This window comes from Dipodomys spectabilis, unplaced genomic scaffold (assembly GCF_019054845.1).
Source record: "Dipodomys spectabilis isolate Male_0828 unplaced genomic scaffold, ASM1905484v1 ptg000102l, whole genome shotgun sequence".
Lineage (NCBI taxonomy): Eukaryota > Metazoa > Chordata > Mammalia > Rodentia > Heteromyidae > Dipodomys > Dipodomys spectabilis.
The window spans coordinates 3,387,713-3,412,378 of record NW_024870779.1 but is presented as its reverse complement, the minus strand read 5'-3'; the positions used below and the strand labels follow the sequence as shown (position 1 = coordinate 3,412,378).

At 38.9% G+C, this 24,666-nt stretch overlaps 1 protein-coding gene across 1 annotated transcript in view; it reads right to left on the bottom strand.

The window, feature by feature from the left end:
* Col12a1 (collagen type XII alpha 1 chain) overlaps positions 1 to 24,666 on the bottom strand; it is a 128,651-nt gene that overhangs the window by 78,690 nt on the left and 25,295 nt on the right. Inside the window, exons 12-16 of the mRNA XM_042687119.1 lie at positions 21,818 to 22,090; positions 11,474 to 11,746; positions 4,649 to 4,915; positions 3,433 to 3,625; positions 1,570 to 1,691 (exon numbers count right to left, since the gene is read on the bottom strand). Coding sequence (XP_042543053.1) covers positions 1,570 to 1,691; positions 3,433 to 3,625; positions 4,649 to 4,915; positions 11,474 to 11,746; positions 21,818 to 22,090 — 1,128 coding nt within the window. The remainder of the gene's footprint in view (positions 1 to 1,569; positions 1,692 to 3,432; positions 3,626 to 4,648; positions 4,916 to 11,473; positions 11,747 to 21,817; positions 22,091 to 24,666) is intronic.

Genomic DNA, 24,666 nt, shown 5'->3' with positions numbered 1-24,666 from the left:
AATGCTAATGGTTTTAATCGAATGTTAACGGGATCTACAGGTGTTGCTTCTTACTGCAACATCTAACCGTCATTGGAAAACACATGTGAGATGGACTGATTCATTGGGTAAACTCCCAGTGGGTTTGGTGAACCAAAAATACCTATTAAAATAATTGCATTCTAAGGTAACTATTACAAATGATAGGAAATATGAGAAACCTGACTCTTATATTTTGAACTCTATGCTACATTTTTCTAAAACCCATACATGCTTACATTATGTAGTTATTAATTATTTAATGTTATTGAATTCAAATGGTAACGTTTGCACATGTAAAGAAAAAGGGAAAAGGGAAGAGAATTTAGAAACAGTTGCAGAACAGATACACAAATTGAAAGCTAGACAGTCATGGAGCACAAACACTTATACAAAGCTAGCATGCTTTGGAAAGAAAATAGTCCAAACTTCCTCAGTGCACGGCTACAAAATAAAAATACAAGCCAGTTAATATCATCATAAGAGAAACAACAAAATACTCATGCAAAACAGCAAGACGACTCTTCCACTTATTTTCTCTACGTCTAACTTTGTGAATGCTTTATTTTCTTGAAACCGATGTTGCCATTATAAAACTTCCAAGTTCTTAAAACATTAGTATTTGCTCTTGACATCTCTTAAATGTTTCTTGGGGAAAAAAACTGTAAGTTCATCACACTATCAAATACAAAAGTGTTGTTCATGTATTAAACAACTTGGGATGGAAGAGTCCCAAATACCATATCAATCATCTAAACATTGGTAAGGCTGCTCTACTCAGAGCTTATCATTTTTTAGTAACTGAATAAAAGAAAAAAATGAATAGGAACTGGAGGTGTGGCTCAAATTAGAGTGCCAGCCTTGAACAACAACAACAAAAAGCAAGAGTGGGAAGCCCAAGTTCAAGCCCAAGTACTGGCACAAAATGTGCATAAGTGTGTATGCACATGCATGCACAAGAGTATGTGCATGCGTGCATGTGTGCGCAACAACTCAGTACTTCCATCTTGGCTAGCTTCCTTTACATCGAGGCTGTAATCATTCTGGTGGGGGCAGAAAATCTAAACAGCTTATGTTGTCATTTTCTTGCTTCCAAATCATGGCTTCCCATCTTTTCTAAGAAGGAAAACTCTGCTTGCCCAGATTATTAAATCATTGAAGTATAGATCTATCATGCCTTTAGCCAAACAAAATTCCAAAGAAATTATATATAAATGTAATTATTATATAATTATACAATTGTATGATGTTATAATTATAATATATATGCAAAAGTATGCTTGACTGCATGGCTTATTTATTTGTTTTGGAAGTACTAGGATTTGAACTCAGGGCCTTGCTCTTGTCAGGCAGGTGAGCCACCTCATCAGACCTTAATTGGATGTCTTGAAGCAGTTTTATCCAAGCATCAAAAAAAAGTATACTAATGTTTAAATAAGTTTTCATAAAATTTTTATAGATACTTCTCATTGTATAATAACCTAATTCTTCCCACTTGAACTAATTTCCTAATGCTAAGTTTTCCTAGGGGAGTTTAGCTCAATTTCTTACCAGAAGATAAGACTGGCATTACAGTTGTGTCAGAAAGGGTCGTCATCTCCTGTCCAACAAGTGGCAAACTTTCTCCTCCATCAAACATTCCAAAAACATTTACTTTATAGGTGGTACCTGCCCTGAAATGACAAAGGACACAGGAAGTCTGGACCATTGGCTTAAGTTTTTGCTTAAAGACAGCCATCTTGATGAACAAACGTTCTTGCGGAAGAATTTACAGTGCTCAGCATTGTAAGGGAAAGAAAACACTTCCCATCATATTCAAGCTTACATTTGCCCTCTGAGGGACCCAGGGAAATCGGCTACCAGCCATCCTAGAGACCTAGAGGAGCCGGGTGCCAGTGGCTCCTACTTAGAATTCTAGCTACTCAGGCATCTGAGAGCTGAGGATCATGGTTCAAAGCCAGCCAAGGCAGGAAAGTTCATGAGACTCTTAATGTTAATTAATCACCAAAAGGCTGGAAGTGGAGCTGTGGTTCAAGTGGTAGAGCACTAGCTTTGAGCAAAAACAGCTCAGGCCCAGCACTCAGGCCCTGAGTTCAAGCCCAGGACCAGCACCAAAAAAAAAAAAAACCCTCTAGGAGTCAACCCTCTGGCTTGTCCTTCTGTCAGAGGAGACAAGCCAGAGAATGAGCAGACGCCTTGTTCTTGCTGCTCCTAAGCAGTAGCTTTTCAGAAAGTCACTGATGTTTCCTCTTTATCCAGCTAATATGAAAAAATAGCATCCAAAATGACATTCTTTGCCTAGTAACTAAAGGCACCCGATACCATGGCAGCAAAATAAAAAGCTCAATAAACTTCATCCTCCTCACACTAGTAAAAGTAAATAATACACATTTATATGCTGTTTTCCATGTTATTTCTTTTGTTGTTGTTGTTTTCATTTTTATTATTTTAAGTTATTTCTACAAAGCAATTTCAATTCAGCATGTCAGTTTATAAGTACAATGCATCTTGACCATTGTCGCTCCTTCCATCCTTCTTCCCCATCTGTCCCATTTTCAACATTATTGAATGAACCATTGAACGAACTCGCCAAGAGACCATGCACAGTAGTTCATTCTTTCCACAGTCATGAATGTAGGGTGCTGTTCAAAGTCAAACTCCCTTGTTTTCTACTACTCAGGCTAAAACCAGAACTTTAATCAGCCCAAGACTGCCTTGCCAGCTGGCACCAAGTGTAGAGTTCTGCTTCTGGCTCCTGTGTGCCCGCCCGACTGGAGATTTCACACTCAGGATCATGGTGTGAGTTACTTGGGCCATTTGAGAAGGCATGCAGAGCCCAAAGTATATGTTATAAATATTTGTAAACATGGTGCTTAATAACCATTTCAAATCACTTAATAACAAAAAATTGTTATAGTTTGAAATAAATAAATAAAGCCAGCTACCCGTAATCCTAGCTACTCAGGAGGCTGAGATCCGAGGGTCACAACTAAAAGCCAAGTTGAGCAGGAAAGTCTGTGAGACTCATCTCCAATTAATCACCAAAAAGCCAGAAATGGAGCTATGGTTCAAGTGTGGTACAAAACCAGCCTTGGGTAGAAAAGTTAAGGACAGTGCTCTGGCCCTGAGTGCAAGCACACACACACACACACACACACACACACACACACAATTACATTTTGTTTAGGCTAAATTCTGTTGCTAACTTCTGAATTCTAATGCAGCCATCATGAAACATAAGAAATCAGATGTAGTTGATTGTAAACCTTCTACTAACAAAAAAGATATAAACCTTCTACTAGCAAAAATGACATGCCAGTGATTAAAGTGCAATGACTACTGATTTACACAAGTTCCTCAACATTTTTGCACAAACTGATTCAACCTATTAACACAAACACAGTTAATCCCTACCTTAGTTCTTCTAGAACAACTGTGTTGTCATAGGGCCCAACAACCAGCTCCCCAAGTCTCCGGTCATCGCCCGTGGGGTGGAAGGTGATTTTATAACCTTTCACCTCGCCAGGGGCAGGCTCCCATGTCACTCGGAAGCTTGACATAGTCGGGTCAGATGTTTTGAGGTTTCTAGGTGACTTAAATCGAGAAGCTGTAATGATAAAAAAAAAAAAAAAAGGGTTATGGGTGTTTTTTGTTAACAGGTTATCAATAGGACTTGGATTTGTGCTCTCTACAGACATTCCTAAGAAGGATTAAGTCTAGTGACATGAGATATCAGAGCCAGGAAAGCCAGGTGCAGGTGGCTCACACCTGTAATCCCAGCTACTCAGCAGGCTGAGATATAAGGATCTCAGTTTGAAGCCAGACTGAGCAGGACAGTCTGGGAGACTCTTATCTCTAATTAACCAGCAAAAACAAAATGGAAGTATAGGTATAACTCAAATGGTAGAGCACCAGCTTTTTAGGGAAGAGGGCAAAGAAGAGTGTAAGGCCCTGAGTTCAAACTCCAGGATCAGTACACACACACACACACACATCTAATAAACCTCTATCATAACAGAGTGCTACCCAAGCATTATAAATAATCCCCACAATCCAAGTTAGTTTAAGTTAGATTAGCATTAATACATTAGTAGGTAACATCAAGCTGACAGGAACTAGATTGGTTATATATAATCTATCGATTATAGATGGGATGGTAATTAGGCATTCCATCTAAGAGTTCCATGTATTGCAGATTCAATTTTGTGTGAATGTGTCTGGGGATCAAAGCCACGGTCTTGTGCATGCTGAGCAAGCACTCTACCACTGGCTACATCTTCAAGCCCAGCTTCCATTAAAAACTTTTATAACTAAAACATACAGAAGAGAGTCCTCTTTTAAAACATCCCATGCTTCGCCAACAAAAACTTATTATGTCAAGGCCAGGAACTAGTGTCCCATCATCCTAGCTATTCAGCAGACTGAGGTCTGAGGATTGTGGTCAGAAGTCAGCTGAGGCAGGAAATTATCTCGTGTTAACCACCAAGAAGCTAGAAGGGGAGCTGTGGCTCAAGTGGTAGAGCACTAACTCTGAGCGAGAAAAGCCAAGCAAGATAGGGAGACTCTGAGTCCAAGTCTAGCATTAGCACCCTGTGTGCGTGCGTGCGTGCATGTGTGTGTGATTTCATACCTGTTGTTCCTGAGCCTTGCCTGACCTTCCCTTCTCCGGTCTTATACATGGGCAGAACGGTGATGTCGTAGGTGGTCTGTGGCTGCAGTCGCTTTAGCACTGTTGAAGAGACTGTGGGTGGCACTTTAGCCACCATTTGTCTCCCTCCCCCGTGGGGGCGATAAACCACACGGTAGTTGATGACTCTCCCTGGTGCTGGTTTCCAAGTAACTCTCATTGTGTGCCCTGTCTCCTCATCCACTTTTAAAGTTTTGGCATCCCGGGACACTGGGAGATAAAAGGGAAATTAAAATGTACATCGTGTTGAAAGAAAAAATATACATTATATATTATATATTATTACATGTACATATTTATTGTATCATATATGATATGTCATATATATTTCTCATCTCCCCATTTATGTGAAAAAAATATGTAGCACCGTTCTCTTGTAAACCTCTCATGCTCTGTCATGGCCTGGGGACCTAACCTCAGTATGATGTTTTTTCTCTATCCAACTAATATTAAAAACTGAAAGCTCATATTGAAAGGATTTCCTGTTTGCATTCTAGGGATTTTAGCAAAGAAAACATTCATTTCCAGAGAAAAGGTTTTAAATTTTTACTGTTAGTATCTATAGAGAATTTCTCCAGTAATAAGACCACAGGAAATACTTTTAAAAAAAAAAAAAAACTTAAAATACAAGGTTAGGAATGTAGGCTTTTTCAGAAAAAGTTTCAATCTGTAAATGCTAGCTAGAATTATTACAGTTACCACTACTCTTGTGATTGCAAGACTATGAACACTAAAGAATAAAAAACTAGCCAATAAAAATGTCTCAAAGAGGGTCTGGAAATTAGCTTAGCGGTAGAGTGCTTGCCTAGCATGCATGAAGCCCTGAGTTCGATTCCTCAGTACCACATACACAGAAAAATCTGGAAGTGGTGCTGTGGCCCAAGTGGTAAAGTGCTAGCCTTGAGCAAAAGAAGTGCAGGGACACTGTGCAGGCCCTGAGTTCAAGTCCCTGGACTGGCAACACAGGAGGTTAAGACTTGAAGGGCTGTGGATCAAAGCCATTCTAGTTAGAAAAGTCACCAAGACTCTGTTTCCAAAATAACCAGCAAAATGCTAGGCTGTAGGTGTGGCTCAAATGGTAGAGTGCCAGCTAAGCAAGCAAAGCAAGAGCAAGAAGCCCTGAGTCCAAACCTCAGGACCACACCAAAGATGAGGTGGTACATGTGTTTTAGGAGTATTCTATGTTAATAGTATTTTTATAATGTGTAACTAATATTACATATTAAACTTTTAGTAATAGTTCACTATTATTAATATCAGACACAAATCACCAAGCATCCACAAACTACCAATAACATCCTTTTCCTTATACATAATGAGTTTACACACAAGATTGCTTAATTTGGTTCAATAACAGTATCAAGAAATATATCTTAAACATCTTCTTAGGAAGATATTAAGTTGAAGGGCACTTAAAATCCAGCAAACAGTCTTTCCTGATTATAAGAGAAATGTCCATGTTCAAATGGGCAGGAACCAGAGGCTACAATTTTTTTTAAACCTAGAGAAATAAGTCTTTAAAATAATAAGGATTAACCAATGACATCAGTCAGCCCTGACAATATCCCTGACTGAGGAGAGCAGGTGAGCACAGGCTGTGAAATCACCAACTGATTGCGAGAGAGTATTTCCCAGCACAGTATAGGAAGGTCAGAACCAGACAGAGCCCCGAGGAAGCCCAGTCATCTCCCCTAAAAACGCGGAAGTCCAAGACAACTAGAATTCCCAGAATAGATGAGTTAGAAGAAAATATAATAGAAGAGATAGAAAGAAATACACTACAAGGAAAATGGTCCAAAAATATGCAGAAGATTCTCCTTCAGCTTTCAACCCTGCACTAAAGATGAAGTATGTTACATAGAAAAATAGATAGATGATAAGACATGTCATAGACAGATAGATGATAGACAGATAGGTGATAGACAGATGATAAATAGGCAGATAGATAGGTGATAGGTAGATGATATCACCTATCAAGATGATACATAGGCAGATAGATACAGATAAATGATACACTCAATCAAACTTCTAAAGATAATCATACAATGGCTAAGATGAAATGCATATTTAAAATTAGGAAAAAATAATTAATAAGCTTGGTGATATAGCATTAGAACAGCTGGGTGCTGGTGGCTCATGCCTGTAATCCTAGCTACTCAAGAGAGATCTGAGGATCGAGGATCGAAGTCAGCCAAGCAGAAAAGTCCAATGAATCACAGAAAAAGCAAGAAATGGTGCTGTAGCTCAAGTGCTAGAGTGTTAGCCTTGAGCACAAGGAGGCTAGGGACAGTACCCAAGCCCAGAGTTCAAGTCCCAGGACAAGCAAAAAATAAAAAAGAAGAAGAATTTTAAAAAAGAAAAAAGAAATACTTTAACAAAACACAAGGAAAGAAAAAATTCAGAAAGAACAATTCAGTAAGTTGTGTTGGAAATTAGGAGTATACTATGTAAATATTAAAGAAATACTTGTATATGTATTTAAGTTCTAGAAACTATAAACTCACAGATCCAAGAAACTAAACAAGCCCCAAGTGCTGGGAACATGAAGAGAAGCACTCAAGACACAACAGAATCAGATTGCTTAAGATCAATGACAAAAAAAGCAAATCTTGACAAGAAGCCAGAGTTTTTAAAAAGATATAATGCATATAAAGAAAAAGGATAAGAATTATGATGTGGAAATTAATTAATTATACGATATGAGTTAGATTTCTGAGAGATACAAAAGTATATGTTTTAGCTAAGAGTAAATTGACCAAAATCTTTATTTTAGAGTTTAAGCAAATGAAAGAGAACTCCAGACAAATCCATTGCTTTCTGAAAAATACTATAATTTATCAAGATTAAGCCAAGAGTGGTAGTATGTACTTGTAATCTCAGAATTTGAGAAACTGAGGCAGGAGAATTGCCAGTTGCCAGTCAACTGGTAAAACCCTATCAGAAAGAAAGGAAGAAAGAGAGAGAGAAAAGAAAGAAAGAAAGAAAGAAAGAAAGAAAGAAAGAAAGAAAGAAAGAAAGAAAGAAAGAAAGAAAGAAAGAAAGAAAGAAAGAAAGAAAGAAAGAAAGAAAGAAAGAAAGAAAGAAAGGGAGGAAGGGAGGGAGAGAGGGAGAGAGGGAGGAAAGAAGGAAGGAAGGAAGGAAGGAAGGAAGGAAGGAAGGAAGGGAAGGAAGGGAAGGAAGAGAAAGAAAGAGACTAGTACTGCTGGCTCATACCTGTAATTCTAGCTACTCAGAAAGCTGAGAGCTAAGAATCACAGGTTGAAGCCAGCCCAGGCAGAGAAGTCCATGAGACTCTTAGCTCTGATTAACCTGCAAAATAAAATGAAGTAAAGCTGTAACTCAAGTGGTAGAGTGCCAGCTTTGAGTTTGAAAAAGCTAGGGGACAGCACCCAGGCCCTGAGTCCAAGCCCCAGTACCAGCACTAAATAAATAAATATTTTTTTAATTGTTGAGTTCAAGCCTCATTTTCCTATTACTATTCTCTGAACGCATGAACTACTAAAAAGAAATATATAAATTCCCAAACAAAACTGTGAAGAGTACCTAGAATTATGGAAAATAATAGTATATAGAAAAATAATCTGGTTGAATTATTATCATTACTAATGTTCACAATATTAAAAGAGTTTCTATGTGTTTAACAATCTTCTAAAAGGTGCAAAAATATGTTTTGCAACCTCTTATTTCCATGTCTTAAATTTTTATTCAGTGGAGCAAGACATTTCTCTCTTACACAAAGTATGCAAATCAATTTCACACAACTCATCATTGAGTGAAATAGAAATTTAAAGCTTACAATATTGGCCTATGTTTCCAAAAGAAGGAAATTCCAAACTCTAAAGCATTTCCAAATTTAAATATGCTAATAGCAGGCAAATGGTGTACTTGGTACCATGATATGCTTCTTGAGTCTCCATGAAAGTTCCTGCCTTCCCATAACAGAATTGAAATAAAATATATCACATCTCATCTAAGTTTTCAGCCATTGATAGGCATGTCACGTACTATGAAATGCTGAAGTCAAGTGTTAGTAACTCTTACAAGCTCCTTTTTGGGAGACAGATTTTGGTAGAGTGTTTACCTAGCACCAGGTTCCATCCCCAGCACCAATGGCTCATGAAATCCTAGATACTCAAGAGGTTGTGGTCTAGAGGATCATAATTTGAAGCCAACTTGGGCAGAAATATCTGTGATGGTCTATCTCCAAAATAATCAGCAAAAAGCAGGGCTGGAGGTCCAATTCAAGTGGTAGAGCACCAGCCAAGCTAGCAAGAAGAGCTTTGCAAAATGCTGAGTTCAACCTTCATACCAGGAAAAAGATTCTTTCAGACACCCCTATGCTACAGCTGAGTCAGCTGTAGGGAGAGGTGGTAGAGAGCTACACCCTCTGCTGGCCTCTAATACCAGTTCATGGATTTCATGATACCAACCAGCGATGGACAGCCCCCTTGATTTTCCTGTGAAAGCAAAGCTAAACATTGCTAAGATGCCCATTGGAAAACCTGATGAAAAGGAGTTGGTGACCTTAACCTTCACCTTGGGTCTCAGGCCCCACCTAAATACCAAATCTCATTCTCATGTCCAAAAGTGCCCTAAACTGCTTGACTTGCCCCAAAGAGAGCAAAGAGAAGCCCAAACAAATGAAAGTAGAACAAAGCAAAGTTCCTGTGTTCTTGCTTATTTATTTAGACATATAAGCAACTTCCATAAAGTCTAAAAAAAAAAATGGGCGTCTCATTCCTTCCAAGTCTACTTCTAGTTCACAAGAGGCTTTTTTGCCTCTAACTAACCTTTAAGCCAATCAGGGAGCCAAGAAATACTAAAAAGTTCTTAGAGCCCCATCTTCTGAGACACCGGAGTTTATTTATAGTTTCTGCAACAGACCTACTTTTAGCTAAAATATGTCCCTTGTAGAGATTTGGTCTCTGACAATTTTAGAAATTTTGGAAATGGAAAAACTTTTTAAGCACATCATCTACACATACTTTTATAATCTTTCATCCATACAAATTTTAGTTCTATTTCTATAAATAAGCATAGCAATATAGGGCCTATACTTGCCCAAGCTTACAATATGAATTTTGTACAACAAATACATTTCCACCAGAAATTTATTTCTGCCAAGTTCTTTCACATAACTAGCCAATATATTCCAGACACGAGATTTCATTTACTATTAACTAATTATATGGCAATCTGAGAAACAGTCCTTTTGACATATTTGTATTTCTGGTAAGGAGTATGATTCTTTTTGAATGATGGTCCATTTAGACAAATTTAAACTTATAGATGTATCCCAACTGTGCTTACCAGTGATAAAAAGATCAATTGGTCAGACAACTCAGACCAAAAGATTTTAAAAGGTTTTGTTTTCGTGCCACTACTGGGACTTAAAATCAGGGCCTGGACACAGTCCCTGAACTTTTTGGCTCAAAGCTAGCAGTCTGCCACTTGAGCCACAGCTCCACTTCTGTCTTTCCAGTGGTTAACTGGAGATAAGAATTTTAGGGACTTTTCTGCCTGGGCTGGCTTAGAACCACAATCCTCAGATCTTAGCCTCTTACATAGCTAGGATTACAGGCATGAGCCATGAGTGCCCAACTACTTTAGCTTAGTTTGGTTTGGTTTGGTTTGGTTTGGTTTCTTTTTGATCTTCAAGTAGTTGTAACATTGAGTTGCCATTTAATAAAGCATTTTATGAATAAAATGCATAGGCTTGACTACTTTAGAAGAGTTTCGGGTTGCTCACAAAATTAAGCAATAAATACAGAAATTTCTCAGGTATTGCTTCGTGCCTCCCACATATACACAGCCTCCTACATTGCCCACATTACCCACCAAGATGATTTGATGGTAAAAGTTAGTGCTATGATTATTGAAATTACATTGACATATTACGATCACTCGAATACAAAATCTTAAAACAGAGAAAGAAAAGGCAAAAAGAACGAATAAAAGAAAGATAGGGAAGGACAGAGGGGAAAGTAGAAAGGAGGGGGGAAGAAAGGGGAAAGGAATGGAGGGAAGGAGAAAGAGGGAGGGAGGGAGAAAAAAGGTGAAGGAGAAGGAAAGGTAGGAGAGAAAAATCTGGACACCTCTTTCCCAAGCCAGGCAATATACATGATGACAGATCATTCACAAGTATTCCTAAGAAAGAAGAGTGATGAGAGAGGAGTAAATCTGTGCCACCAGCAAACTGAATGAGCTTGTGACTCACTCTTAGCAAGTAAAATAGAAAGTAAAGAATCTAGGATTACTCTTGTTGAAGGAAAATCATAAACTCAATAGCCACTCATCTTTCATTGATGTAAGTGACAGACACTGTACTGGGTGATTTCAGCATTGTTTCAATTAATCTTCAAGACAGCTCTAAGAGAAGAGCTTTATGGCTTTGATTCTACAGTTTGGGAAACTAAGACTCAAAGAAGGTTAAATCACTTGACCAAGATCATCCATCCATAAAGATGCCTTAAATTCTCTTTATCTATGACAGCTGACCTTTTCATTAATTGGGTATCCATCTTTTAAAAAGACTAAAAAAGGTAAAAGGAAGATACATACAGGCAGATACAATCCTTTAAAGTGTGACTTTTTTTTCAATAGTAATCTCCGAGCTTAAATCATGTTCTTTAAAGATCGATGGTAATGGTTCAGCCTCATTTCTCATCTGAAGAGGCACATGGCTCAAGTGCCTGCCATGGGAGAGAAGCATGGACACACACACACACACACACACACACACACACACACACACGGGCTGGTACCCACATTCGGTGGTGGCATCTCCCGTCAACGGGTCTCCTTCTCCACTGTTGTACGTTGCAAACACAGAAATTCTGTATTTGGTCTCTGGCTGCAGGTTCTCTATCATGGTGTGGATGGCATCCCCAGGAAGAATCTTCTCTCCAGTCTCCACATCATCATACAGCGATTTCCAGGAAACCCGGTACCCCCGAACCATCCCAGGAGCAGACGTCCAGTAGGCCCCGATGGAGGTGTCCGTGATGTCCTTGGTCACTAAATCTTGAGGTGAACCACGTTCTAGGGTAGAAATGAGAGGCAAATCCTTTTTTAATGCCTACTAAATATGTATTCTAACTCAACTGGTCTATATTGGCCCATTCTTTTTTTAATCTTTAAGCAGTTACCAAGGGGGTTATCATTCAGTGTACCTGTTTATGAGTAAAGTGCATCTCGATGGCCATCAGCCCTTTCCCCATTCTCCTCCTTCCCCTCAATTTCTCTAGTTTCACAGGACATGCATTCACTATTATATCTGTATTCTTCACCCCCTGCCTTACTCATTCTTTCTGAGCTCTTTTGTCCTGTTCTTCCAACAGAACAAGCTGATGGAATAAACTTGAGAATTCTATTCTATTCCTATTTATCCTTCAGGCTCCCACACACCCAGGGAGTAAGGTCTCCAGGCTAAGATTGATAGCCAAAGTTAAAGAAATAGACTTAAAAGTTTTTCCAAAGAGAAAAATATGCCTAAATCCCCAAATTTTTATCCTGCTTCAATTTGCTTTATGACATAACTAATGGCTTACAAAGGTCTATGTCTTTACCAGATCTCCTCATCGCTGGTCTGATATAAATAAGTTCCAGGTAATTTGAGGGAATGGGTAGGGTTATAACAGATGGAGAGTGGAGAACGATGGAGGGGTGACATCGATCAAGATGCATTGTACTCATAAACTGGCATGTTGAATGAAACCCCTTTGTACAACCCTACAACTTGAAGAAAATTCTTTTAAAATAATCATTTAAAGCAGTCCGTTTTCAATGTGTGATTTACAATAACCACAATGAACCCTTATCATTTGCAAACTTGATTTCCAACAATCATTCTCTGGAGAAACTTTTATTGTATGGTTAGAAAAAATAAAAAGTAGAAGGAATCAGGCACCAGATGCTCACGCCTATAATCCTAATTACTCAAGGAGCTGAGATCTGAGGATCGAGGTTCAAAGCCAACCCTGGCAAGAAAGTCTATGAGACTCTTCTCTCCAATCAAGCATCAAAAACCCAGAAGTAGAACTGAGGCTCAAGTGGTAGAGTACCATCCTTGACTGAACAAAAACTCAGAGACAACATCCAGGCCCTGAGTTCAAGCCCCAGTAGCGCCGTTAAAAAAATAAAAATAAAAGGAAAGAAAAAACTAGAAGGGCAACCTTTCAATACAGCTTGACTCTAATGAAACTAAAAACTACCATTTCTTCTGGAAAACTTAAAATTGATTAGTCATCAAAATAAAACACACCACTTGTTCTAGCTGATCAAAAACGTCTGCTACTAAATTTTGGCTTTTCATTCAAGAAAAAAACAAAATTGCAACCCAAATGGAAAAATATGGAAACCTCAAGTTAATAGGAGTCACAGATGTCTTCCAATAAAATGCTCACTTTCCATATTTTAAGTGCAAGATAAATATACAGGTCACTTTAAATTGGCTACTTTGACAAGGCTGTATGCCATAATGTGACATAAGTACAAAACTGTCCACTCTCAGCATGCATCTTGCCAACAATGTTGTACATTCATGCAAATGATGCACAACTCTCTTACAAGTGTCTTGACAACTATTATTTTTACTTTGAGATTGAAAATGAGTGTCTTAACACAACTCATAATTAGACAATCACATTTCAGTACAATGTAAAGACAGAAATTACTGAAAGGAAGATTAGTACATAAAACCCTATTGTGTATGGTCGAATTTAGAGAGAAAAATAAATAATTTAAATAGGAGCTGGACAGTCTACCAGACCCTAAGTCCAAATGGAAAATTCTAACTCCATTATAAATAACTCTAAATGCTGACAGGACATCTCATCTCCGGGAGGAAATAACAGATTTTATTACAACCAAGAACATATTGACTTTCCTTCCCCAAAGGAAAGCTAATTCTCATCTGAAAGTCTTCTTTAAAGCTGTATTTGCTACTTACATGATTTTTTTTGTTTTACTTGTAAGACTATAAAGTGAAATTCCAAGTTGCTTCTTTTCTTTGGTTTGTTTTGATTAATGGGATTTTCTTTGTATTTTTATTCATTGTGATCATGGATATCCAGCCACTAATCTCTAAGTTGTCAAAGTGCAGTAAATATTTCCCTTTGCTGGATCAGTATGTTTCCATATGTGCCCTTCTTCTGCATATTCTAAACTGTCATCAGAAAGGGCTTATGTGGAAGAACTCTACTTTGCAAGTGACACAGAATTGAAATGAACTAAACACTGAAAAATGACATTCCAAAACCATATGAGACATCATTCGCTAGAAGGTGGGAACTGTCTTCCAAATTAACGTCAGAGAATTGGCAGTCATTCCAGCTTCTACTTTCCCTGAAAGTTGTGCTTCTCCTTCTTTTTCTCTTTACTTCACGCAAAACTGAATTAGTAATATTGTTTATTCCCATGACAACAGACATCAATCTCACAAACACAAGCTAATGATTTCACTAGGAGAAAAATAACCGGAAGAGAATTGTGGTTGAAGCAAAAAAAATACATCCACAAAGACATTTCTGAGCTTAACACAAAAAGATACCAGCTCACCAGACACGCATGGGTCCCCATGGATTTTAACCAACTATTTTAAGAAGAGCTATAAATCTAAAACAAAATACTAGTGTAATTATTTTATGCCTGTGTGCCAGTCCTGGAGATTGAACTCAAGGCCAAAGCACTCTCTTTTTCTGTTCAAGGCTGGGGCTCTACCACTTGAGCAACAGTTCCACTTCCAACTTTTGGTTGGTTTATTGGAGATAAGAATCTCAGGGACTTTTCTTTCCTGGCTGTCTTCAAACCACAATCCTTAGATCTCTGCCTCCTAGGCAGCTTGGATTACAGGCATGAGCTACCAGCACCTGGCCAGCCCCTGAAGTTTTTAAAAATAAGATCCTGCTTTAGCCAAACATTAGATTACCAAAAAATGAAGCAACTCTGACACATTGTGTGACACACCCAGCAGGTGGCTGAGCAGGTGGCTGGGCTGAGGCCAGGTATACAACCAGCTGAAGCAGGCCAGGAGCTAGCCGGGCCACTTCCTAGGCAGCAGAAAACTGTATCAGACCTGACCAGACCAGAGAATTGCCTGGAAAGCCAAAAACAGTCCTGCCTAAAAATCAGTTGGGTCAGTCTAACTGATGTTAGGCCTTCTAAAAACTTTACATGTACATAATTCCTCTGCAGTTCCTCATTCTTTCCCTTGGCTCCCCCACCCCTTAATTCTTTTTGCTCCTCTCCCCTGAAGCCCTAGTAAAACACTTATTTGGAAAGTAAGTTTTGTCAGGATGAGAAGGGAAAAAACCTCCCACTTGCTTTTATCTAGAAACAGGACTCCATCAAAGTGGATAGGTTGCCAGGCATGGTGGTACGTGCCTATAATCCCATCTACTTGGGGAAATAAAAGTCAGGGAATCCTGTCTGAAGGCCAGTCCTGGCACAAGCGAGAGTCTCTAGCTGACAAAGCAAACTAAAACCTTAATTCTTGGATGTTCAAGTGATGGAACACTTGCTACAAGGCCCCAAATTCAATTCCAATTACCTAAACAAAAAAATAATGAAGAGACCCAAATAGATCAAAACGTTTGTTGTGGTGACGTTGTGTGGCACTGCTCAATGGCTCCTCTACAATGTGGCTACATTATCACACACAACAAATCACCCTGAAGGTGCGGTAAGATCTCAAGGCTAAGTCCAGCTCTGGTGGCTCATGTCTGTAATACTAGCTACCCAGGAAGCTGAGATCTGAGGATCACAGTTCAAAGCCAGTCCGAGCAGAAGTCTGTGAGACTCTTATCTCCCATAAACTACTCGGAAAATTTTTAGCCAAAGTGGCACCATGGCTTAAATGGTAGAGCACTAGCCTTGAGCACAAAGAGGCTCAGGGACAACATGCAGGCCCTGAGTTCAAGCTCCGGGACAGACAAAAATAAAATTAAAAATCTCAAGGCTGACTGCAAAGTCAAGTCAAGCTCCTTATAACATCCTACATAACACCTAGCCAGTTCTCCCCTTCTTCTCCCCTGTGCTGTGTCTAGAAAGGAAATGTCTCTGAGCATATTCTTGTTATTGAATAATTGATTACATTTTCAGATGAATAAGGTTTGGTCCAAGCCAGGCATTTGCTTGTTTTACCACATTATCATTGTTGTCCTCAACCTCAAGAATGCCAGACATCCCCAGTATTTACAGTGGAGATGATTTGTCTTGTTTTAGTTTAGTTTGGCCAGGCTGGATCTGGACAAGCATCATTTCTCTTAGAATATAGAAGGAAAAGCAGTCAAAGTCTCATGCCTGGCTTCTATCCAAACATTACTGTTCTTCAAAGTTGAGGCATAAAACTATGGCAGTGAGCTGGAAGCCTACAGTTCACACCTGTATTACCAGCTACTCAAGAGTCTGAGATTTGAGGATCACAGTTCAAAGCCAGCCCAGGCAGGAAAGTCCATTTGGTAGTTAATCTCCAAGTAACTCCAAAAAAAAAGAAAAAAGGCAGAGTGGAATTGTGGCACAACTGGCAGAGTGCTAGCCTTGAGTAAGAAAAGCTCAAGGACAGCATCCAAGCCCTGAATTCAAGTCCTAGGACCTCTACCAAAAAAAAAATAAATAAATAAACTATACCAGTGAACCAACCCAGGCTAGTGTGCCCTTTGTGACATTCTTGCTCTGAGCCTAGAGTATCCTCTCCCTCTTTCCCTCCCTAATTTTTCAAAGGTTTGTTTGTTCAGATGTTTTAAATGACATCTTTTCTCAATATTTAATCTCATAGTTCTTGATTGCTGGACATGTCTGCACTTCGTATATTAGTAATATTAATGTAATCATTTACCCTGGGTAATAGAATTTCTGGCATTTGTTTCAAATAAGTAATGTTGTATGACAACAATATGTATCATTTTTAGTCAAAGCTTTTTAGTCCTAAGCTTTCCTCTATACTCTATTTCATCCTAATACAACACCAGTACAAAGACAAAGAACAACACATAGCAACGTGTGTCTGTCATCCAGTTAAAGAGACAGAATGCTATCAAGGCTTGTAGTCTTGAGTTTCTGTCCATACATCAGATATGATGTAGGCAAGACCATGTTTCCTCGTGACTCCTTGCATGTATCTCTCCTGCTGCCTTGGGATTCATTCAGCCAGGTGTGTTTCTCATAATCTGAACATCCGCAAGAGGTTGATTTATATCCCCCTTTTTTTTCCACATCCTAGGCCAAAGAACTAATAACGCCTCATTTAAGTAACTTTCCTATGTTCCCTTAGCCCGTTTCCATTTGCCCTCTGAAAAGCAAATGGCCGTCCAATTCAAATATCATTATAATACAAATTAGCCAAGGATGATAACTGAAAAATTAATCATTGTGAAATGAAACTGAATTTCATCTTATGGATTGTTCCAGCCAGCTTTCACTGACTTTCACATACCACTTTCAAAAATAGAAGTTAAATTGAAAATGTAATGTAAACTCTCTCCTAAGTCAATTTGTCTTTTCCGTAAGAGCTCAGCCTCAAAAACATCCAACTTTCTCCAGTAGACAACAGAAGACCTGCTTCTGTGGAAATCTACTCAATTTCCAACCAATGAATAGAGCTATGCTTGCAAAGGACAAAGTTCACCATTGATAAGTTAATTCAATTACTTTAAGTAGTCCTGAAACTCTTAACAGCCCCTTCATAATTAAATTACAGCTCAACTTTGGATCCTGCACACACACAAAAAAAAAATTAAAAAGTCTTCCATAATTATTACCCTTCAATTTGATTTTTGACTCTTCTTTGATTGAACAATTAACTCACAGAGCAAGGAACTATGAATTACTGGTCAACAGAGACACTAACGTTTCCAGGCAACTCAAGAGATTTCTATCCAGAGTGCATGAATTTTCAAATTAAGAGACAGCATTAAGGCTCCAAAGACATAGCGGCCTTGTTCTGCCCATCTTGGAGAAACCCCATGTCACCCAATGTAATGCAGAATTCCTGTGATATGCTAAAAACTTCACTGGAGCAAAATGTCAATTGCATTAGCTTGATGGGATGTGTAGAAAGTCATTCATGGCTGGGACAATGGCAAGTTGCTATGGCAACTGGAACAAAGGAAATTCTGAAAAGTCATACTTTCCATAGCCCAGAAACAATACTTCAAAAAAAAAATTTAGAAAGAACCATATTGTTCTCAAACTATTATTTCATTCATTTGTGATTCATCTCCAAATCGAAATGAGCATTATCATTTAGAAGTCTGCAAAAACTGGTTTTCCTGTATGTCTTAAGGGGAGGGAGGTGGGGAGGGGGGGGGGGGCAAATGACATTCACGGGTTGTAGGTTTTGCTAATCACTTTGAGTCTGTCTACTTTAAAAACAACACCGGGGGTTAAAAAACAACAACAATGTAATCAAACTAATAGTGTGAGCTGAGATTCCACTGAAGTTTGAGTCTGAAATAGTAATAAACTCTGTCTTTGTGATTCTGCTGCATACAGACAACAGCCAGCCATGAGCTTCTCCCCTGTGCCAGCGCTAATAAATCTCTCTTCCAGAGACTGGGGAATTTTCTGATCACCGGCTGCATTTCAAAGAAAAAAAAAAGTACTAGGAAACAAATTCAACTTAAGGATAAATGTGGACCATGCTAAGTATTGAAAAAAAAAAAAAAAGGAAAGAAAGAAAAAAATGTTTGCTCCTTGAATTGAACACCCTGCTACTCTTTAGGTAATGTATAAAATTGTCAGCCTGCAGGATCTGCAGGTTGACTTCCTGCCTCTGGATAGAAGGAACATTCTTTTAAGGTCTGCTCTTACCACCTCCTCTGCCGGGAGGAGAACAGATTAGAAAAACAGCAGCCCTCAAAAGCAGTTGCCTGGCGCTGTCTCCGGGCTTTCCACTCCCTGCGTTTACAATCATATCCTACTCCTGTATACGGTATGTGAATTTGGCCGGCTAATATAATAAAATGAAATGGGATAACCAGGGGCAGAAATCTATTATTTTAATTTAGTCACAACTATGCTTTCCCATATTTGTCAAGTTTACCACCCATAACGCAATGGGATAAATATGTTAATAAAACCATAGGCTGGCAGCATTTCTTGGTAATCTTCGCTGTAGAAAGTGTAAGATGACAATTTAGTTTCAAACTAACTTTTTTTAAGCAAACTGCCTGACCATTTAGCTTTCTTCCTTCTGAAGAAATAAAAAATTGTAGCCTTAAAATTTTAATTTACCTGTTGTGTATCTCTCTCTTATGCATGCAAATCAAGCATGCATACGTACTTATATATACATATATAAGTGAATATATACATATATTCACACATGCATACAAGGTAGGAGACTTTTCCATACCATTTGTATAGAGCCATAAACATACAAATAATTTAATCATTTATCTGGCTAGAGAAACCACTGACCAAAAGAATATGCTAACTATGAATCTGTCATGTGAGATGATAGAGAGATAGATAGATAGATAGATAGATAGATAGATAGATAGATAGATAGATAGAAAGTTTTTGAGGTTCTGGAGTTTGAACTCAGGACCTCCTGCTTTCTAGGCATGTGTTCTACTACTTGACCAATGCCTCCAGCCCATGAGGATATATATACATACATATATATATATATATTCACACACACACACATATATATGTATATATAAGGCAAGTGAATATCAGAAGGTAAATGTTACAACCAAAACAAATACTAATACATTACTTGCAGGACATTTCCAATAAGGTAAAATGCTCAGGTGACTGATCAAGATGCAATGTATTCATAAATTGCTTTGTTGAATGTCAAACCCTTTGTATAACTACTTAAGGGTAATAAAAATATTTTTGAGCTGAAATACAAATATAAATAATCTCTACACAAATGTAAAAGTTCAACAGTTTAGCCTTAAAACAATCCTATGAACAAATTATGCTGAAAACGATGAAAACATACAAAAATTTTAAATAAGTTCTTCTAAACATGAAAAGAAAAGAATAGGGGCTGGGAAGGTGGCTCAACAGTAGAGCACTTGCCTTGCATGCATGAGGCCCTGGGTTCGATTCCTCAGCACCACATAAGCAGGAAAAAAAAAAGCTGGAAGTGGCGCTGTGGCTCAAGTAGTAGAGTGCTAGCCTTGAGCAGAAGAGCTGAGGGACAGCGCCCAGGCCCAGAGTTCAGACCCCACAACCGGACCCAATATAAAAGAAAAAAAGAAAAGAATAGCTGGGTGAGAATGGCTTACACCTGTAAACCTAGCTACTCAGGAGGCTGAGATCTGAGGATCACAGTTTAAAGCCAGCCCAGGCAGGAAAGACTATGAGACTCTTATCTCCAATTAACCACCAAAAAAGCTGAATTTGGATCTATAAAGTGGTAAAGTGCTATCCTTGATTGAAAAAGCTCAGGGATAGCTCCCATGTCCTGAGTTCAAGTTCCAGGGTTGTCAAAAAAAAAAAAAAAGGTTAAACTTCTCCAATTTTTTTGCTCCAGATCCTAAGATCATGTGTTTTCTCACTTGGATCAGGTCTGTACACAGACAAGGCCCATTTCTGTCTCATACGGGCAAATTTCCATAGGCAATTAGTATCTCTGAACTTCTTACTGAAGCTAATAAGCTATTCCTTCTTGATGATTCTATGTACATATAGTATTTTTCTGTTTCCAAAGAGTTCCATCTATATTCTTTCATTTGATTTCTATACATCCCCTGGGAGGAAGGAGACATCCTTCAGAGATGGGTAGACTGATACTCAAGAGCAAAGGGTTTATTTCAAGGCCACACAGCTAAACAGCACAACCAAGACTCTTTGTATCAGTATTTTCCACATACAAACACATACATATATGTACTTAAATCCTCTTCCAAGAAGAGAATTCATTGACTATTAGCATTGAACATGTCTCTTCTGACAATTAACTCTAAAGAACCAAGAAGACAGGGCAGTCCTACTGTTAAGACTTAACTACATATAACATTAACTTTGAACTTATAATGCGGAACAAAATTTTAAAAGTCACTTCAAAAAATAGGAGAAACTTGGGCTCCGAGGCTCTCTCCTATTTTCCAAGCATTACTTTTACGCAAAGCAAATGACAAGTACACATCCCTAAAACTCAGAAAATACTTCATATCTGGTCCTGAACACATATGTACAGTCTCTTCTACCTCTACTTGGTTAACAGACCCATGACTTTGGGAGTCCAAACTCTGCATCCAGCCAGGTTCCAATGACTCACGCCTCAAGTCCTAGCTACACGGGAGGCTGAGATTTGACTATCATAGCCAACCTGGGCAGAAAACTTCATGAGACTCTTAGTTCCAATTAACACCAAAAGAACTGGAAGTGATTCAAAAGGTAGAGCACTAGCCTTGAATGAGCAAGCTAAGGGACAGTCCAGGCCTAAGTTCAAGCCCCAGTACTGAAATAAACAAATGAACAACAACAAAAATGCTCTTCATCCATAGATATTTAACAAGAATCCTTCTCTCTGAACGTTGCTCGCATTGGTCTCCATTAAAGCAATCCAGGCACCACAAACCATTTCTACAGCCTTCCTGTTCTTTCCACTCCCCCGAGATGCTTCTTCCTAATTAAGTATTTTTTGGTTTGGTTTATTTGTTTATTTTTGGTTTTGTTATGGTTTAAACTTGGTGCCTCTTCCTGCTATGCAGGCTCTCTACCACTAGACGCATGACCCCAGTCCTTTAGTGCTCCTGGGATTTTTTTTATTTTTAATAGGGTCTTACCTTTTGCCTGGGCCAGCCAGGACTACAATCCTCCTATTTTCATTTCCCACATAGCTAGCATGACATGTGCCATGTGACAGCTTTTGATTGGTTGAAATAAAGTCTCACAACTTTTTGTCCAGGGTAGCCTCAAAACGAAAATCCTCCCAACCTCAGTCTCCCTAGTAGCTGGCATTATAGGCATGAGCCACTGTGCTAGTCTACTCAAATTCATCTTTTCTTTTCAATAGCTTATATTATACATCTCTGAATAACAGGCAATCTTATTCACTTTTCTTGTAAGAAAAAGGATCACATTTTAGGCTTCCTAATTTCAGAATCGCAGACAAGCTTAAATATTTCCATTAGCATGACAGCACATTACCTTCAAGTGTTGTCCCTTCTCCATAAAGGGCATCTCCAGCCCCAGACGCATACAAGGCCGTCACAGATAAGGTGTATTGTGTCCCCTCCTTCAGGCTCCTCAGCACGGTGGTTGTGGTGTCGCCCCTCACCGTGGCCTCTTCCGTGGCCCCTCCTGCCGCCGGGGTATAGGTGACCAAATATTGTTTAACTTTCCCTGGGGCTCCACTCCACGATAATTTCAGACTTGATGTGGTGGGGTCAGAAACTCTCAGGTCTCTCGGATTCCCTCGAACTTCATAAAGAAAGGAAACAACATCAAAACTGATTATTTAATAAAATGACTTTGAAAACACTTTGTTCCTTGACATAAATGAGTTGGATTCTACCAAGTTTTTTTTATATATATAATTTATTTTATTTTATTTTTTAAAGATTAACAATGCTGAAAGGTGGGAAGAAGGCCGAGCAACTACAGCATTAAGATCTAACAAACCACACAGTGATGAGCTACCTTTGCTTCATATATCCCAGAGTTAGAGGCAAATAGGCCAGTAACTCAGACAGGTCAATAAATATTTCACCAAACTTTGCTCTATGTAGTCTGAGGAACAAGAAATGAGCAATCTAGAAGAAAGAAAAGTACACCTGCTGTACTAAACAATTCATTATAGCCACATAATTCCCAAATATTCATTCTGACTGGTCTATTAATCTTTCCAGTATGCTTTCCAGTGATGGTTCTTACAGACTTTTTAAAGTGATCAGATTCAATTATGAATTGAGATGAAGAGAATATTCTAATAGCCTTATTAACATTAGTATTAAACCAATTAACTGTAAAACCTTGGTCAAAGTTACTCTTTTTGTTGTTGTTGTTGTTGGTAGTGGTCCTGGGGCTTGAACTAAGGACCTGGACACTGTCCTAAGCATTTTTCCTCCACTTTGAACTGCAGCTGTATGTCTGGTTTTCTGGTGGTTAATTGTAGGTAAGAGTTTCATGGACTTTCCTGCTCTGGGTGGCTTTGGACTTCAATGCTTAGATCTTAGCTTCCCTAACAGCTAGGATTACAAGCATGAACCACCAGCGCCTGGCTTCAGAATTACTTTATGTTAGAAATTACATTTGTGCTAATCCTTCAAAATGTATCAGGAAAATATTTTGCAATTTTTTTGTTTTTAATTTGAGACAGTATTATACTAGGTAGGCTAGCCTGGCTTTGAACTCTCAATGTTCCTGTCTCAGTCTCTTCAATTCTACCAAGTTTTTATCATAAGCAAATTAGTTAATTAATTTAAGGTGAAATCATTAATTAATTTAATGATAACTGAAACTGTTAACTAGCCAACGATTTTTTTTTTCTGGTACCAGTCCTGGGGCTTGAACTCCGGTCCTGAACACTGTCCTTGAATGTTTCTACTCTACCCACTTGAGCCACAGCTCCACTTCTGGCTTTTTGGTAGTTTTTAGTGGAGATAAGACTCTCAGGGGGCTGGGAAGGTGGCTCAGTGGTAGAGCGCTTGCCTTGCATGCCTGAGGCCCTGGGTTCGATTCCTCAGCACCATACAAGCAAAAAGAAAAAAGCCGGAAGTGGTGCTGTGGTTCAAGTGGTAGAGCGCTAGCCTTGAGCTGAAGAGCTGAGGGATAGCGCCCAGGCTCAGAGTTCAGGCCCCATGACCAGACCCAAAAAAAAAAAAAAGACTCTCAGGGACTTTCCTGTTTAGGATAACTCAGCTTCCTGAGTAGCTGGAATTACAAGTATGAGCCACTGACTCCTGAGTTAACCAGCCACATTTAAGTATCTCTAAACCAGACCCTACCTGCGAGCAGATGCAAAGCAAAAGACATCCAATTCTCTTTCTATGTTCACAAGTGAGAAAACCTTTTGAGTAAAATCTTACATGTATCCTACTTTTTCTAAAGTTTTTCTAAAAGTGGAGGAAAAATAACTCCCCTTAGAAATCTTGGTAAAGACAATTTACCAGTGTCATACTGTAAACATGTAAACATAACCATCAAGAAATTATGCTGAAAGGGGAAAAAAAGATAAATGGAAATTTTTTTTAAATGGTGCTGCCCCTAGGAAGGAAAAAATGAAGGGAAAAGAAAAGAAAAAAGCTAAGTGAGACCAAGAGTGGACACACATGTAAGAGGCACCCCACATCCTCACAACATGCTATCTGGTAGGTATGATTCCCCTGTGGCTGGGTCACGTGGTCACTGGGGGGGTCCCAGGCACAGAACCCCACTGGCACAGAACCCCCCAGCCAGGCTAACTTCAGGCAAACTAAAATCACAAAGAACTGGGTTATTTTATGGTGTGCAACACAAAAAGGTTAGATTCTCAGATAGGAAAAGACAAGTTCAAGTATTAACTTCCCAATGCAAGAAGAGAAGGAGGAAGAGAAGAAGGAGGAGAAAGGTGAGTGGGAGGAGGGCTGCCGCAGGAAAGACCAAGTTGCTGAGCTACAGAGGTAGGCCCTGCACTAAACAGTCCTTGAGAATAGCTGAGGGTGAGCAGTGAAGTGCACAAACCCAGATTCACAGCTTTTTAGGTCCATGGCTTAGAGCTGTGATTGAATTTCCTTTGTCTCAATTTTCCTCATAAACAGGGGATGACAATAATAACAAGTTCACAGTCTCTATTTGGAAATGAGGGCTGATGGGATAATATGCAAAGAGCCTTCTGCAGAAAAGATGGAAATAGACGATCAATCCATTATTGTAGTATGTGTTGGCCATTTTCATTACTATTAAAAAATGCCTTGAGCCAGATGCTAATGATTTATTGCTATAACCCTAGATGTCAATAGCCTGAGAACTGGAGATTGAACTTGAACTTGAACTTGTAATTCAAGACCAGGGAAGAC